General features: G+C 51.7%; 1 protein-coding gene across 10 annotated transcripts in view; it reads left to right on the top strand.

Annotated features, from left to right (window-relative positions):
* ARHGEF10L (Rho guanine nucleotide exchange factor 10 like) overlaps window positions 1-15,160 on the top strand; it is a 191,178-nt gene that overhangs the window by 81,813 nt on the left and 94,205 nt on the right. For all 10 annotated transcript variants that reach the window (XM_073316338.1, XM_073316330.1, XM_073316328.1 and 7 more), the window contains 2 exons: window positions 8,684-8,775; window positions 9,757-9,840. In XM_073316338.1, coding sequence (XP_073172439.1) covers window positions 8,684-8,775; window positions 9,757-9,840 — 176 coding nt within the window. The remainder of the gene's footprint in view (window positions 1-8,683; window positions 8,776-9,756; window positions 9,841-15,160) is intronic.

Below are 15,160 nucleotides of genomic sequence, written 5' to 3' on the forward strand. Positions count from 1 at the left end.
AGAGCATGGGGCTATGAGTGAAGGAAGGGAGGGAAGACCATGTCCTATTCCTGGCTCACTGTGTGTCACGTCCCTGCTCTTGCCTGACTTTCCCCATCTGTACAATGGGGATCACTCTGACCTACTTTTTAAAAAGTACTTCGAGATCCTCTGGCAGAAGGTTCTATCTGATTGCAAACAGTTAATGTTTTAATTTTAAACTCCATACAGAGACAGGAACAGTTAGCTTCTTGGTGTTATGGAGGAGATTACAACCTTATTTAGAAAGATGGGTACACATAATGCTTTACTTTTGTTCTTTCTTGTTTAGAATAAATCCATTTAGACTGGAACAGTTTGCTCTTTGCATGTGGAATATACATAACTCAGGCTCCCCTTTGCCTGTTTCCTAACCAAATCGTTTGGGAAATGCTTTTAGTACAGCTAGTTGGAAAGTAAGATTCTCCCTCCCCCCCCCCCCCCCGCCCCCACTGGAAAATTTGAGTTTTGGGCAAAAAATTAACTGAAATATTTTGGCTGAAATTAAAAAAATTTTGATTGGGAAATCCTGCCACGGTGCCTCATGAGAGTTGTCGTTTGGGTGCATCATGCTCTCATGATCCTCCAGAGGCTTGCCTCTTTGCTTGGACTACATGTCCCATGATGCACCAGCGTCACTTCATGATGAGAGGATGAAGTGCCCATGGCTGTGGTGCATGATGGGAGGTGAAGTCCATCTGGGAAGGCCGGCCGTAGAGAATGAAGGCAGGAGGCATCTGCACTATAACTTCCAGGAAATGTTTCAGTGGCATTTCAGACTTGAAATATTTCATTTTTTTGGCCAAAAGTCTCTGGTTTTGGGCTTTTTTTTTTTTTTAATGAAAAATCAAAAATTTCTGTAGAAAGCAGATACTTTTCACAAAATATTCAGTTTACTCAAAAATCCATTTTTTCCTGCCCATTAAAAGACAGTTTTGGTGAAGCTTTAGTCCTTAATACCCTGTTCTGTCAGGCATCGTGTTTGTCTACAATTCAGAGCATATGTAATGACCCCACGGCTCCCTGTCAGTGGGTTTCTAACTTAGGAACTTCAGCACTCTAACATGGACCTCTACTGCTGCAGCTGAAGGAATAACTCGATTAGTGGTTAGCAGTTGTAGGCTATTATCCTGCGGTATACCAGCTACTAGAGGGAAGGGTACCACCAACACTGTGCTGAAGGGTGTGTGTAGCAGAGCCCCATTTCCCTGAATGTGGCCTCCACCAGTGCTAAGAGCCAGGTATATATTTGCATTGTCAGCGGCGTGTAAGTAACGCATGACACGAGGATGAAGCTAATTAAACACAGAGAGCTTGTGGGATTTGTTCATGGTGTTTTGATAATGTCAGTTGTCGTGTCCTTCCTTCCTGCGCTGCCGGCAGCCGCCGTTTCAGCTCCCCCACCTTATTGGCAGGGTTGCCATCCCTGAGGTACAAAAACCTGGGATGATCCCATAAAACTGGCTGTGCGCGCTGAGTGTCCTGGCGGATTTCCCAGGGCAGCTACCTCAAAAAAGGGATCATCCTGGGAAAACCTGGACAGGGGCAGCCTTACCCTTTGAGCCTGCCACTGCAGTGAAAAGCAGGAAGTGCTGAGAAAATGGACAGGGGACTCATTGCTGGCAGTTGGGAAGAGAGGTAGCTCAGAAATAATGGGAGCGCTCGGAGACATGGGGGGGGGAGGCAGGGGAGAGCAGAAGGGCTGGGAGAACACTTGAGGCAATAATCACTGAGGACTTCATGCCTCCCCATATATTCTTTCCTTGGCCCCAATTTACCATGTCTCCGCACTTCACATTGTCATTTACGCCAGAGCAAAATGCTACTGGCTCAGAAATGGCAGCGTTTCACACCTGCTTTGCTCGGGTGGGAAAGGTGCAGGGCAGTGGTGAATCAGGCCCTATGTGTTTGCACGGCAGGGGAGTTCAGGGACAAGGAGTCAGGACACCTGTCGTTGTCTTCCTGCTCATGCTGCTTTTGGTTCCTGGCGTGATCTTGGGCCAGTCGCTTAAGCCTGAATTTTCAGAAGTGCTGAGCTCTCTGCTCTGGTTGAAGGGGAGTGGTGGGTGCTCAGCACCCCTGAAAGGTAGGCCCGTAACCGTGGTGCCTCAGATTCCCATCTGTACAATGGGGATAAGAATCCTGTCGCCTCCCAGCACCGCTCCGAGCCGGCAAAGCAGCTGAGCTCCTCCGATGGACGTGAGGCATTGTGAAGGCATTTCTCCTCCTGCCATCTGGACCCCAAGAAGTATTGGGAGGAGATAGCTGGGATCCAGAGAAATGTTCCCTAATTTGATGGCTGTGAAACCTGCCCAGAGACACCGAAATCCCCAGCTGTCTGGTCTCCGGGCCAGCACGCCCTCACACATACGGTCTGGACGTAAGTCGCTGACATGCCTTGATCTTCTGGTGCTACAGCAGCCTCCATGTGTGGGGATCCCTGCATGGCCTGTTCGCAGAGAATGAGCTGAGTCATATGTACACAGGTGTGCATTTAGGTGAAGCCTGAAAGGTGGGAACGTGGGTGGCTTTAGTTGGGCACTCCGGCGGCCCTGTGCACACAGAACCCCGTTTGCTATGGCTGGCTAGATGCAGGCAGGAGAAAGGGAAGCCTTCACTCTGGCTAAAGCCTAGAATAACGCAGGGGTGGGACGTTCTGTCACCTGACAGCTTGGGGCTGTTGCAAGAGCTGGGGAAGGCCCCAGCAGCCAGAGCATGGGGACCGTGGCACAGTGATCTGCCTGCCCATCCGGTCGTGCTGCTGGGAAGGAGGTCAGCCCGGTGAATTTTTCTCTGCAGAACCTGGACTTGTTGCTGGTGTTGGAAGACAGCTCAATTCCAGTGTTTGCCTCCCCACTGGTCATCTGAGCAACTCCCCTTCCCCTCCACCTCTAGGTCTCTCCTGGCACCACTCCCTCACAGAGTTCTCCCTGCTATTAAACACCTGGGTTTCAAGTGCTTTCACGCTGCAATGCCTGTCCCAGTGCCTGTGGGGATGGGTGGTGGACCAGGAGGTTTTGATGGTGGAGGCTAGCGGAGAAATGAGCATTTTGAGGGAAGCCTTTGCGGGGCCATACAGGTGTGACTCGTGGGCTCAGACCCAAGTTAGATTGGAGGCTGTTCTCTTGGACTATTTACCCCAGCATGTTAGTTCTGTCCCTGGTCACGCTGGGTCTGAATTGCAAGAGTTCGCTTCAGATCTGAGCTCTCTCAGGGTGCTCAGAGCGGGGGTTCTGTTGTAGGGATGCAAGGACAGTTATGACCTGCTGTGGATGTAGCTTTGCAGACCACAAGTTCCTTTATGAATAGCAGAAAAATAATAAAAAGGGGATTTCTAACAGCAAGTTAGACACATTAGCAGGCTGGTTCCACTTACGGTGGGCAGATAACGGTTTAATCCTGAGCCCCTAATGGCATTCAGAGGGAACTGGCTTTAATAAGCGGTATTCTGATGCTGGATTTGCTTTTTATTGTTGTGACTCTTACATTTTGTTTCTTTGCCCAAATGTCTCATTTCTAAAAGCAAAACGAATATTCTATCGTCTCAAAGGAGCAGCAGGTAAGTAGGTTAGCTGCTTCCGTTTGTGTTCCGTACATTGTGCTTCTCTGAATTTCCCTTGCAGATTCAGCTAGAGAAGTTATTCTTCGCCCCTTGTTTGTTCTAAGTTGTTGCCTAGCGTGGCTGTGTGCTACAGCCCAGAGGTGGCTGCATTTCAGTAGAGCGTGAAGGGAGCTCAGCAGGTAGTCACTGATATGGTGGAAACTTGCTGTGATCCTGTAGGATTAAAGACATACAGTTGTTATTAAACATGCTTTAAAAATTATTGCTATGGTAGCATCTAGCGGCCCATCTGAGATCACGGCCCTGTTGCACTGGGTGTGGCACAGATGCATAATGAGAGACAGTTGCTGGACTGAAGAGCTTGCAGTTAAAATATCCAACACAGACACAACCCGGAGAGGGGAAAACAGAGGCATGTAGGTCAAGGGACTTGCCCAAGGCCACTCAGCAGGTCACTGGCGGAGCTGGGAGTAGAAGCGAGGTCCCCAGAGTCCCTGTTTATTCTAAAATCAATATTAACACTAAGTAGCCACGTGATGCTGTTTCCTCCCATGTCAGGCTCCTGGTGTCTGTCGCTGTTTTTCACACAGCTCTCGGTGTCTCCACGCCTCCTGACGGACATACAGGGCTTCTGATCCAGTTAATGGGCTCTTCTCTCTCGTCCTGCCAATACGGGCTGTCCTCAGCCCATCTAGAAGGCAGCTGTGAGCGGAGGAAGGTTAAGAGGCGGGGCGGTGGCGCTAGGCGTCGGCTTGACGCTGTTCAAGGATCCAGCAGCAGCTGCAGGCAGCAGGGAGTGACGCAATGAGGGTGGAGGAGATGCTGCCTGCTAAAGGGAAGAGACAGCGATATTGGTCAGCCGGCTGCCTCGGGATCTCGCCCAGTCAGCACAGCCAGCGTGTGTCCCCGGCCTGGTGCACGCTGCAGTGCAGAGGAGGGTGGGCATGTGGCTGCAGGGAAGGCTCTCTGGATGCCAGCAGAGGATTGAACCGGGAGCTGCGGTGATGGGTCCCCTGCCAGGCCCGGAGAGAGGGGTCTGATTTCTGTGCTGGCATGCGTTGTAGGCTTTTCCCCGAGGAAAGCAGGACACTTGGCTTTTCTCTAAAGGTACGTGAGGGGGCAGGTGCCCCTTCCCGGGAGAGTGGATGGCCGCAGCAGCAGAGGCTGCGGGGAAAGTGTATACCCTGCCGTCCTGTGCTGACCGTCCAGGTAGCTGTAATGGCAGCCATTGCTAGGCCCCCCGCCACTGCTGGGTAGGGACTTACTCCTTTGGTGTTCAGGGGAAGGGCATCCAATAGGGGACTGTGTTGCTGGGCCCGCAAGGGGGCCAAAAACTGGGGAAAACGGAACCCTCCCTGGTGGGTCTGTTTTGCCGACAGATTGGAAAGTGGGGACAAGTGAGACAAGGCCTGACTGGAGGGCCGAATGCAAGGCCTAGCCCACTCGGCAGGGAGACGCCATCCCAGATTTGGCTCAGGCCATCGGCGGTGATGAAGTGGGAATTTTCTGTGGTATTTTTGTGGGGTGGGGTGGGGAGCTGATGTGTGCCTCAGTTTCCCCTATATTTTGCATGGCGGGTGGAGGGAAGGTCTAGGTTTGCTCTCTGGACAGCTAGGAGACATAGGGGTGTGTGTGTGTGTGTGTCACTTAGCTGTCTGAGCCTCAATGAGCCATTAAAAAGGACTGTCTGAGAGCCACCCCGTGTCAATGGAAAACCCAAGATGATGAAGGGAAACCCAATCACCAGAACACTAGCAATCAGGGAGATGGATTTCCCCACCTATCAGCAGGGAAGATGAGCAAAGACCCCAGCTCAAGAACAAAAGACTGGAAGGTGCCAGGTGTTTGTGCGGAGGGGGTGGGGGATAAAGTGCTGGCTTCTCACCTGGAAACTGGCTAAGGAGGTCAGCCAGAGTCTGAACATGGGGCTTGACTCATTACAGCTGGTCTGGGCTGACCAGGACGGACTGAGCTTTAACTTTCTTTCCCTGCACTGCCCTAAGAGCTTTTGGATTGTGCGTGCCAGGGGACTAAGGAATGGCTGCCTGTGTCCCTGTATGGTGTCAAGTATCAGGGGGTAGCCGTGTTAGTTTGTATCCACAAAAACAACAAGGAGTCCGGTGGCACCTGAAAGACTAACAGATTTATTTGAGCATAAGCTTTCGTAGGTACGAAAGCTTATGCTCAAATAAATCTGTTAGTCTTTAAAGTGCCACCGGACTCCTTGTTTTTGTGTCACTGTAAATACTCTGGGAGCATTGCGCCCTGAAAGGCTCCTCCCGCAGGAGTCTGGCTTGGCTGGATTCGCTGCCAGGAGCCGTATCGAGAAAGTGGGATTGCTGGTGCCACCGGACAATGTAAAAAGAACAGGAGGACTTGTGGCACCTTAGAGACTAACAAATTTATTAGAGCATGAGCTTTCGTGAGCTCCAGCCCACTTCATCGGATGCATACGGTGAGCTGTAGCTCACGAAAGCATATGCTCTAATAAATTTGTTAGTCTCTAAAGTGCCACGAGTCCTCCTGTTCTTTTTACGGATACAGACTAACACGGCTGCTACTCTGAAATCTGGACAATGTAGGAGGCTGTGGGTCTGCCCCCTGCAGATCTGTGTGGGTTCCGCCCCCCACTACAAGCCAGGGCGTAGACCTGGCCTTGTGACTCGGACGCTTCCCCTGACATTTTATGTACTTAATCAAACCAGGCCCAAGCTGTCAGTCCGAGCTTTAAGCCTAGTGCTGGGACAGTCCACCCACCGCCCTTCTGATTTAAAGCGGAGATGTTAGTGTGTTAGTCCAGGCTATGTGGGGCTGGTCCAGGCTAGCCCTTCATCCAGGTTAGGTTTGGATGCCTCCTGCTTGCGGTGAGCCATGTTCCTTGATGCGAAGGCATGACAGGGGGTGTATGTAGACTCTGCTTATTTCACTAGTTCCATGATGGAGATTTGAACCTGGATTGCGGCTTCCCTGCAGGGTTGGGGAGAAGCTGAGTATGTTAACTCAGTGCACTATTTAGTGGCCCCAGATGCTGTTTTAATAGTCGTTCAGATAATACCGTGGGGAGAGGGCACAAGGCGCAAATGTGTTTGTGTCTGGAGACTTTATAACCCAGCCCCCTGCTCCCCAGGTCTGAGTTCATGGCCGGGTCTGCCCAGTTAGGTCATGATCCTGCAGGGCTGGGAGAGCCAGAAACCTTCAAGGATGCCCCCCGGGGAGGGGGCTGCGGGGTCACCATGACACTCCATCAGCTGTTGTCTGGGAAACAGCCGATCTTGCTTGCTGCTCTCAGACATCCTGTTCCCCCACTCCCACTCCAGCCCTCCCTCCCCTTTCCTCAAGGTCCAGCACAGACCTGCCTCCCCTCCAGTACGGACGGAAGCCCCCCCGTTCTTGCATTGAGTTTTAAAAATTCTTAACCCCTTCTGTGCTGGATGATGGGCCCGGTTTGTCTGGCAAATCAGCGGACATCCCTGGGACAGCCTGCTGTTGCCTGCTTCAGATGGCAGATGGGCTTAGGGGATGTGAGGAGGTGCTGGCACCAGTTTGGCGGCTTACGTGAATCTCCAAGAGGATGGAACGTTAGACTGGAAATCTTGCGAGGGGGAGGTTTTTTCTCTGTCTTTTGGTACTTCTGCTGCCATCCGGCACCTGGGGGCCCAGCGCTGCAGCCGGCACATGTGAAAAATAACGAAGGGGCGGAGGGGGACACGATTAATGGAGCACTTCCAACCTCCAGGGTTAGACTGAAGTTTTGGCTGAAGGTTCTTTATCCAAACCTGTTTGCCCAGCCCTGCTGGGTATGGGGAGGGTGCTGTTTGTTTGGGTTACAGTAGTGCCTAAGGGCCGCCATTGAAATCAGGGCTGTGTTGTACCCAGGGCTGTACAGACATAGTGGGAGCCAGTCCCTGCTGCTAAGAACCTGCAGTTTAGAGGCAGAGAAAGAAAGTATTATCCCCCCTTTACAGGTGGGAAACTGAGGCACAGAAACAAAGTGATTAGCCCACAGTCACGCGGGCAGTCCGTGTCAGAGCTGAGCAGTGACTCTTGTTCTTCTGAGTGCCAATCCAGTGCCTTTAACCTTGCTGTTGTGAAATCTGAGCATGCTGGTTCCTCGCTGTATCTGAGACCCCATCCTGGTCCCTTGTCCTGACTGGTGTCAGAGGCCACCAGCAAAGCTTGAGTCTGGAGAAGGATCTTCACAAGAGAGGAACTTGGTTCGCAAGCTCTTTGGGGCTGAGACAGCCTCCGTTACCTGTCTGCAGCACCAGGCATGCTGGTGTTAAGGCCTTTAGGTTTTAGCATAATACTGGGAAGAACCAAGGCGGAAGGTAGGTTCCAGCCCTAAGGAGCTAAGAAGCTTGAAAAGGGAAGTGCGGGGGGAAAAGAGAACTGATTCATGATAGAGAGAGAGAAAGCCAAGGGGAGGAGGTAGTGAGCACAGTGCAGTGAATGGGGAAGGGATGCCCTGTGCCGGGAAAGGTTTGCGGGGAGAGTAGAGGAAATAGGCTGAAAGCAGCCAAGGGGGAAGAAAAGGACACCAGAACGAGAGAGTGAAGCAGCGGGCGAGTGGGCATGTGAGAGACGTGGTGTGGGGGTGGCCTGCTGGGAACTGGCACGACGGAGACCTGCAGTGTAACTGGATGGCATGAGCGCTGGGTGTCAGCTCTGAAGCCTGGTGGGTGCACGTCTAACCAGCCCTGTTCAGGGGCTTGGACCTTGAGAGCTAAAAGCCGTGGGCCTCTATTGTTGCAGTTTACGGGGCAATGCTAGGAGCTGGAAGCAGTAGGAGACTTGCTAACCTTTTACATGGACCAGCCACTGGAAGGGGACAAAGACCCATTGTGTCTTAGTGCGAATTGCCTGGGCATGTCACCCCCTCTTGGTGCAGTTTAGCTGTGGAGGATCCCAGTCTGTAGCCAGGTCTGCAACCAAGCGATTCAGGTGTGGCCATTGCATTTGCTCACAACTGGCCCTTGCTATTCAGGTTGGTGGACCTGGACTTGCTCAGCTTTTAGCGACAGCGCATAGCCTCCCCCAACCATCCCCGTAAACTGGCTGGCTATTCTGCTTGTCTGACCACTCACAGCCTTCTTCCTGCCCTAGGTTCCTGACGGTGGTCAGCAATGGGGACGTTGTGGGCAGCTCCCCCACGGGGATTCGGACCCGCAACTGGAAAAGGAAGAGCATCCGGCGAGGTAGGGTTCCGATGCCTCTATGAGCTGGATGGGATGGATGGAAATGACTCTGGATTCCTTCCAAGAGACTCGTGTGTTGTTCGATCAGCTTCGGTGTGCCCTGGAAATGCTGGGATTCCCGCCTCCCCCACACAGATGGAAAAACATGGCTTCCCCATCCCAAATCCTGGCTCTGTTGAAACACTAAAACAGCCCTTTGGTCAGGCAGGTGACTGGGCATGTTTGGGACCATGATGGATAATAACTTAGACTTCAGTGTAGCAGTTACCATGCCATACATAGGGTGTTGAGAACTTGATGGGTTGAAATTGGAGAAGTGTTTGATCCAAAGGACCGATCCAAATTTTGGGTGTTTGGAGATCAGCACTTGGACCTAGATCTGGATTTCACAGCTGGCCTCAATTTGTCTCTTATCTGGGCCAAGTCTCCTGAGCTAAAGGCCCCCTAATTTTGGATTGAGATGCACACTTTGTAGCCCTGGCCTGTTGCTCCTTAGAAAGGAGCCAGGGTCAAGTCATAAAACTCAGATACAGATTTTTGAACTCTCCCTGCAGAGGCTTCAGAGAGAGGGGCCAGGATCTAGCTTTGCCACTGCGGCATAAAAGGCACTGAGAGCAGTACGCTGAAGGTTGGCTCTGAAACATCAGGTGTTCCAGACAAGACCCACTATTCATTGTTGCACTCAAGAGGTCCCTTGTGGTAGGCCCTGTGCAGATACCCGGTGAGAGAGAGTCCCAGCCCAGAGTTGACAATCTAAATAGGCAGAGCAGAAAGAACAGTCCCAGAGGTGAAGTGACTTGGCTGCCGGGTCAGTGGTTGAGGCAGGCATAGGGCCCAGGTGTCATGACTCCCAATCTAGTACCCTACCCACTGGCTCACGCTGCCACGAGGCAAAGCGGGGTGTAGCTGAAGCTCATGGTGAGTTCTCTCCTGGTTTCAGGTTCTTCTCCACAGCTTGCCCTGTGTTGCTTTTCGTTCCAGGTGCACGGTTTGAGTTCCCGGCCCTGGAGGAAGATGTGATCTATGATGACGTCCCATGTGAAAATCTGGACTCGGATCAGTACGGTATGGAACCACCCAGAATTCTGCTCTGAGCAGAGGTGTCTTTCATGCCTTCCCACAGGCTGTCTTTGCCTCTCTTTCTTATCTACTTCCTCCCCTGCCTCTGTCAGCTCTGTCCTTTCTCTCATAGCCCTGCCCATCCAAGGATCTTGGAGCTCTTACATGAGTGTTGGGAGCTGGGTAGGTGCGAGCTCCATTTACAAATGGGGAAACCGGGGCACGAAGGTGATGTGACTTGCTCCAAGGTGGCGTGGTGATTCTGTGGTAGAGGTGGGAGTAGAACCCAGGAGTCCTAACTCCCAGTACCCTGCTCTAACAAGGCCATTTCCCTGCCTCCTTCAGGAGTACCCTGACCTTTTAGAAGCCACTGTTGGCCTGTTGATTACTTGCGGCTATTGAGTCCTTTCAGCCTGCTTTGAGCTAAATCAGAATCTCTCTGGAAGGAAAGGGCCAGGTCATCAGTTGGGGTAATTAGTGTAACTCTACTGATGCCAATGAAGCAACGTTGAGTGTCTGCCTTGCTGTCTCCTGTCCACCCCTCCAGAGCTGCCGATGGACTGTAGAGGAAGAGGCCCTTTGTGGCAGGTGGGGGGTGACTAGGATTTTACCTCCTCTCTGTGCCACTTTAAAGACATTCCTGGGTAGGGGAAGGGATAAAGCAATTGGCTTTTCATGCCCTTAAAATCCAACAGCTCTGGGTCTGTACCCATAACCAGCCTGAGCCGTAAAGGGCTGGGGGGCACCAGGAAGGGAAAGGGGGACCTTGCATTTCATTGCACTGAATTCACAAACCCCTGCTTCCTGGGAGATGGGAGTGCGCGGTGGCTTCAAGACCGGAGGACGCAAGGAAGAGGCTATTTGGAGATGGTTGTGTGAGGTCGTGAGGGCCTCTTAGGCCATATCTACCCTACAGCTTATGTCAGCAGAACTTCTACTGCTCAGGGGGGAGAATAAACCACCCCCCCCGAGCGAAGCGCTGGACAGCGCTGTCGGCAGGAGAGCTTCTGTCACCGACACAGCTGCCGCCGCTCACTGGAGTAGTTAAACCAAGAGGAGAGTTCTCTCCCATCCGCTTAGGGCAGCTACATTAGAGAGCTTACAGCGGAGCAGCTGCAAACTCTCCAGGGTAGCCATGCCCTTAGAGTGATGGCTCCCTCCCTCTTCGTTTGATGTTTTGTTGTAGGCGTGTTGCTGCCAGGTTATTAGGGAGACAGGGCGGGTGAGGTCTTATTGTTTGTCTTCTCTTGGTAAGAGAGACCAGCTTTCTAGCTTATCCAGAGCTCTTCTTCAGTCTGGGAAAGGCCCTCCGAGCGTCACAGCGAAATACAAGGTGGGATGAATGTTTAGCATAAGTAGTTAGCGCATATTTCTAGGGAGCATTCAAGGTGAAGTGGCTAGTTAGCGCGTCTCCAGTCATGGGGGGAGGGAAAAGATTGTTGTAATAAGCTATTCGGTCCCTGATTTTTAGTGTCTAGCAAAGTTTAAATTTAAACTCCCAGGCTCATCGTTTGAAGGTGCTGTGCAGGTTTCCTTTGAGGACGAGGACTGAGAGGTCAGATATGGAGTGATCGTTTTGTGAACGGTGTTTGTCCCTGGGTGGTTTTGTCTTTTATCACTTTCCTGTTTGAGTTCGTTCAAGAGCGTAGTGACTGTCTGGTTTCACCCTCATCGTTGTTGCTGGAGTGTTGTCAGTTCCCTGCCATCACTTTCTGTGCTGGGTAAGCTCTAATTGAGGTCTGAAGCATGGCCTAGGGGCTAGAGCAGTGGGCCGGGACTTGGGAGATTTGGGGCAATTCCTGGCTCTGCCACAGTCTCTGTGTGTGACCATACGCAAGTCACTTAGGGCTGAATGCTCAAAAGGAGTTAGACCTTGACCCTGAGCATCGCCAGGCATAATTTTACGTGCCTGGAAAAATCATGGTGATTCCCAAAGTCTGAGTTAGACGTCTACACTTCTGTACAACGCATGGGGAGAGCTGGGTGCCTTTGACTGCAATTCACACACGTCGGGGAACTGCCTAAGCAAGTCAGTGGGAGATGACGACCAGAGCAGTGGGAGATTTAGGCTCCCAAGTCCAGGCTGCAGGGAAATGCCTATTTCTGCTGAGCAATTCTGAAGCCAGGAACTCTCTTCAGAGTTAGGCACCTTATGCCATTTTGGGGGTGGGGGCATGTCACCCACCTTACAGCTCTTAGCCCAGTGATTAATGCCTCACCTGGGACGTGGGATACCCAGCTTCAATTGCCCTCTCCGCCAGAGGGGCAGAGAGGATTGGAACAGGGGTCTCCCAGCTCTAACCACGGAGCTATGGGATATTCGGATGGAGGCTCCCCCCATCTCGCCGGTTGAAGCAGGCCTCCTGTGGAGAAATAATGACGGAGTGGTTGAAGCAGGAGAACAGGACTGGGGGGTCTCCCATCTGGATGCCCGAACCACTGGATGACAGAGATTTTCTCCCTCTCACAATGACCCTAAGAAGCTCCTCTTCCTCCTTCCAGGTTTTGAAAGGGCCCAATCTGATAGGCAGGTTCAGAGGGTGCCTACTAGACAGAGCCCTGCACGCCTGTCTTCCCTGGGTTGGGGGTCGCGCTGGGTCATAGGTGGGGGATAGGCATCCGGACAGAGAGAGACACGGGGGCTGAGGGAACTTTTACCTTGACAGATTAGGGGCTGAGTGAGTTTAGGTGCTTAAAATAGGGACTTATGCCCCGTAGTTCTTATGAGCATCCTAGCCCTTACCCTGTCTCAGTGTCCCGTCTGTGAAAAGGGTAAGGGGGAAAGAATTCATTTACCCCTCTCCCTTTTGTCTCTATCTATTTGGATTGTAAGCTCGGGGGCCAAGGACGGTCTGTACCTACAGGTATGTCTGTGTGGCAAGCAACAGCCCACAGCTGGGAATCTCAGAGCCCGAGTCCCCAAACTCAGGCTTGCGCTAATGGTGCTAAAACTGGCTGTGTGGACAGTTCACGCTATGAAACCCACACCCCTTCCCAAGGCTTCAGAGCCCAGGCCTCAGCCCCAGGCTGATTGTCTACACGCCATTTTTAGGACCAGAGCCCCGTGAGCCTGAGTCCATTGCCTGGGGCTCTGAGACGTGCGGCTGCCTGTCATGTAGGCGTACCCTATCTGGTACTGTACTACACGTGATGATGATGACGAACACTCCTTCATCTCCATCCACACTTCCTTTGCCCCTTGATGGAAAGCTCAGGAGGTGGAAATGCAGGTTAATTTCGCAATCGTCTCATGACTGCTGCAGTGATTGTGGGTTTTTTCACTCCTCCATGGCCAGTTGCACTGGTTAGCCAAAACCAAATCCTCTTCTAGGGAGTTGTTTATCTTTCTGTTTAATAATAGCCTGATGACTGGAATCCTGTGTTAGCTGTCAGTTTAAAATGTCTGCCTGCCTGCATTCCTTCCAATGCATCTCCTCCTCCTCCTGCGAGCCTGGATATGGAACACAGGTCCCTCCCTGGCTTTAGGAGTGGATGTTCTGACAGTGGAAAAAATCCAGCTGTGTGGAACTGAACTTTACCACTGGACAGAAGAGCAAGAGACCATCAAAATTTTAGCCTATGGATAGTGCTGTACATTGCAAACGTTAGCGGTCGCCTTGATGTCAGCCTTGGTCTCCATCTCTGGGCCAGAGGAGCAAGGCTGATGGTTTGCCAATTCTGTCACCTGCTTCTGCAAGTAGACGTGTAAATATGGCCATACTTACAGAGTGGGGGACTCTAGCCTGGGACGTGGGGACTCTGGAAGAGGTTTTGGGGGGGTGTGGTGGGTAATCAGCTGAACATGAGCTCCCAGGGCGATGCTGTGGCCAAAACGGCAAATACAATCCTGTAATGCAACAAGAGAAGGCTATTTTCTCTCTGGATTTGGCACCGGTGCGACCGCTGCTGGAATACCATGTCCAGTTCTGGTGTCCACGATTCAAGATGGATGTTGATAAATTGGAGAGGGGTCAGAGAAGAGCCATGAGAATGATTCAAGGATTAGAAAACCTGCCTCATCGTGAGAGACTCCAGGAGCTCAATCTATTTAGCTCAACGAAGAGACGGTTAAGGGGTGACTTGGTCACAATCTGTAAGCACCTACAAATATTTCATAATGGGCTCTTCAATCTAGCAGAGAAAGGTCCAACATGATCCAATGGCTGGAAGCTGAAGCTAGACAAATTCAGATTGGGAATAAGGTGTAAATTTTTAATGGTGTGAGTAATTAACCATTGGAACAATGTACCCAGGGTCATGGGTTCTCTATTGCTAACAATTTTTAACTCAAGATCGGATGTTTCTCTAAAAGATCTGCCCTAGGAATGGTGTTGGGGGAGGTCTCTGACCTGTGTTATACAGGCGGTCAGACTAGATGATCAGGATGGTCTCATCTGGCCTTGGAGTCTAGGGATGATGGAGGGACTGTGGGGATCTTTCTCGCTGTTCCAACAGGTGGGAAGGGCTCACCAGAGACAAGGAAATGCAAACAAGAGATAAAATCCTGGCCCGACTGGAGTCAATGGGAAGTGTTGCTGTTGAGTTCATTGGAGGCAGGAGGTCAGCCAAGCTCAGGGAGCTGAGAATGGTGTGGCTGGCCTCTAAGGCCTGTTCCTTCAGCCTGCTGAATGAAAGCTGCACGTCTTTGTGTTGTGCCTCAACTGAGAAGAGCAGACCTGGGTTTAAATATGGCCACATGTGCTGGGGCAAGCTTGGAGGAGGAATGGGCCCAGCGGTGCCATGGTAACTCGGGGCAAAGGTTCTGAAAGTTCCTGGAATTTGAGGCTCGGTGGAATCAGCTGGGATGGAAGACCAAGGGGCCTGGCCATCTTCTGCCGTAGCAGGCTCAGAGATGATGCAAATATATGTCTGTCCTTCACCAGAGACCTGCATCTACAGTAAAGGAATAAGCAGACCTGGGTCCGGTGAAAGCAGGCACATTTCTTCGCTTGGCTACTCTGGTTCTTGTGCAACTAAAGGCGAGATTCCTGTGGTTCCACAATGCACGAGAAACTGAACAGAGGCAGCGTGGGCCATAAGGAAAGTTGGGCATGGCAGCGTGGGCCATAAGGAAAGCTTGGGGATACGGGCGACTTGTTTGCCAAGGAGAGAATACACCTGGGAATGGATTTTTTTTTTTTAAAACTCTGAATTGGGCTCACCTTGCTATTGCCTGACTCTGGGGTGGCTGACGCAGCAGCTGGTTGGGGCAGGGGCTGCCTTTTGGTTCTGTGTTTGTACCTCACCATGCATGCTACGGTCATGATGGGGCTTCGGGGTAGCTACTGCAATGCAAATACGATATAAATAATAATTCTGGCACCAC

This window comes from Lepidochelys kempii, chromosome 18, assembly GCF_965140265.1.
Source record: "Lepidochelys kempii isolate rLepKem1 chromosome 18, rLepKem1.hap2, whole genome shotgun sequence".
NCBI classification, from domain to species: domain Eukaryota; kingdom Metazoa; phylum Chordata; order Testudines; family Cheloniidae; genus Lepidochelys; species Lepidochelys kempii.